This window comes from Neophocaena asiaeorientalis, unplaced genomic scaffold, assembly GCF_003031525.2.
Source record: "Neophocaena asiaeorientalis asiaeorientalis breed wild unplaced genomic scaffold, Neophocaena_asiaeorientalis_V1.1 scaffold45, whole genome shotgun sequence".
Classification (NCBI taxonomy): Eukaryota; Metazoa; Chordata; class Mammalia; order Artiodactyla; family Phocoenidae; genus Neophocaena; species Neophocaena asiaeorientalis.
This window is the reverse complement of record NW_020174642.1, coordinates 13,324,404-13,325,629: the sequence shown is the minus strand read 5'-3', so window position 1 is coordinate 13,325,629 and position 1,226 is coordinate 13,324,404. Positions and strand designations below refer to the sequence as shown.

The 1,226-nt window shown below is 56.6% G+C and overlaps 1 protein-coding gene across 4 annotated transcripts in view; it reads right to left on the bottom strand.

Moving 5' to 3' along the window:
• Nucleotides 1-1,226, bottom strand: part of PCNT (pericentrin) — a 94,683-nt gene that overhangs the window by 46,845 nt on the left and 46,612 nt on the right. For all 4 annotated transcript variants that reach the window (XM_024758236.1, XM_024758238.1, XM_024758240.1 and 1 more), the window contains exon 22: nucleotides 1,011-1,223. In XM_024758236.1, the coding sequence (XP_024614004.1) occupies nucleotides 1,011-1,223 (213 nt within the window). The remainder of the gene's footprint in view (nucleotides 1-1,010; nucleotides 1,224-1,226) is intronic.

Sequence of the window (1,226 nt, the reverse complement as noted above, 5' to 3'; positions counted from 1 at the left end):
CGGTGGGGGCCGCAGGGAGAGGAAGGCAGGCCCTCAGGGGGCAGAGCGCAGGCACCGTCCCAGACAGGCCCTGGACTCGCACAATCACTTCTCACAGACTTGGCTGCCCCCACCGCCGCCACTGCCCACAAGCTCCACATTTTAAGCTTTTTATGTTTTAATGTTAAATATTTTAAGATCTAAAATTTCTAAGAATCTGAAACTATAATGACCTGCTTTTGTTAAAACTGTATGTCAGTAAAGCAATTATACTCCAATACAGATGTTTAAAAAAAAACAAAGTCAAAAACCGTATGTCTTCCTAGCTAAGGTTAACACTTTTCTGGTAATTTTAAAGAAAATTTTTAAGTAGCCCTCATTTTTTTCACATTCTTCGCTATTTATCTTGTGAAATGTGAAACAAAGCAGAGTCAGCATGTCAAGGGGCTTTAACACGGAACCTGGGGGTCATTAAGGAGTGGAACTCAAGCCGGGCCCCAGCGAGGGGAGCCGTGAACTTGGGACCTGGGCCGAAGCTCAGAGATTCCAGGGGCGCAGCAAGAACCGCACCTGCTCCCATCCCCGTAACGGGCCTTCTCCTCCCTCGTGACGGCCTCGGCCCTCAGGCACGTTCAGCCCAGACTGGCTTCTGCCTCTGACTCCAATTAAATTCTCTGTAGGCAAACCCCCCTGTCCTCACCCTCAAAAGCCCCAACTGTTTCTATTGCCTAACGGGACCCGAATCTGCGCGCTCCAAACTGCAATTCTTTCATCCCAAACAGACACTCCCTGCTGGACCACTGCCTCCAGGATGCCGAGGCTGATGACCGCACACAGGTGGGCGACGCCCTGGCCAGGCGACCCGGCCTCAGAGTCAGCAGCCTTTCCTACAGCACAGTCAGCCACCGCAGCTGCCCTCAGGCCACGCGCAGCCCTGCGACCCCGCAACCTTGTCCTCTCTGCCCTCAAAGCCTCGTGTCCGAGCCAGCCCGGCTCTGCCCGCGCCCCCGGCTGCAGCTCGGCCTCCTTACCGGTCTCCCTCTCTCCGGCTTCCACAGCCAAGGCTTCCTTCTGGCTCCACAGCACGGAGTTCTCCTCCTGCAGCTCCGCCTGCCGCCGGGCCGCACACTGCAGCTGCTGTCTCAGGCCCTCCAGCTCAGCCACCAGGCCCTGCTCACTCGCCTCCTTCCGGCCCAGTGCCTCCTGCAGGCCGGCCCTCTCCTCTGTGAAGCCCTCGACGATGCCTG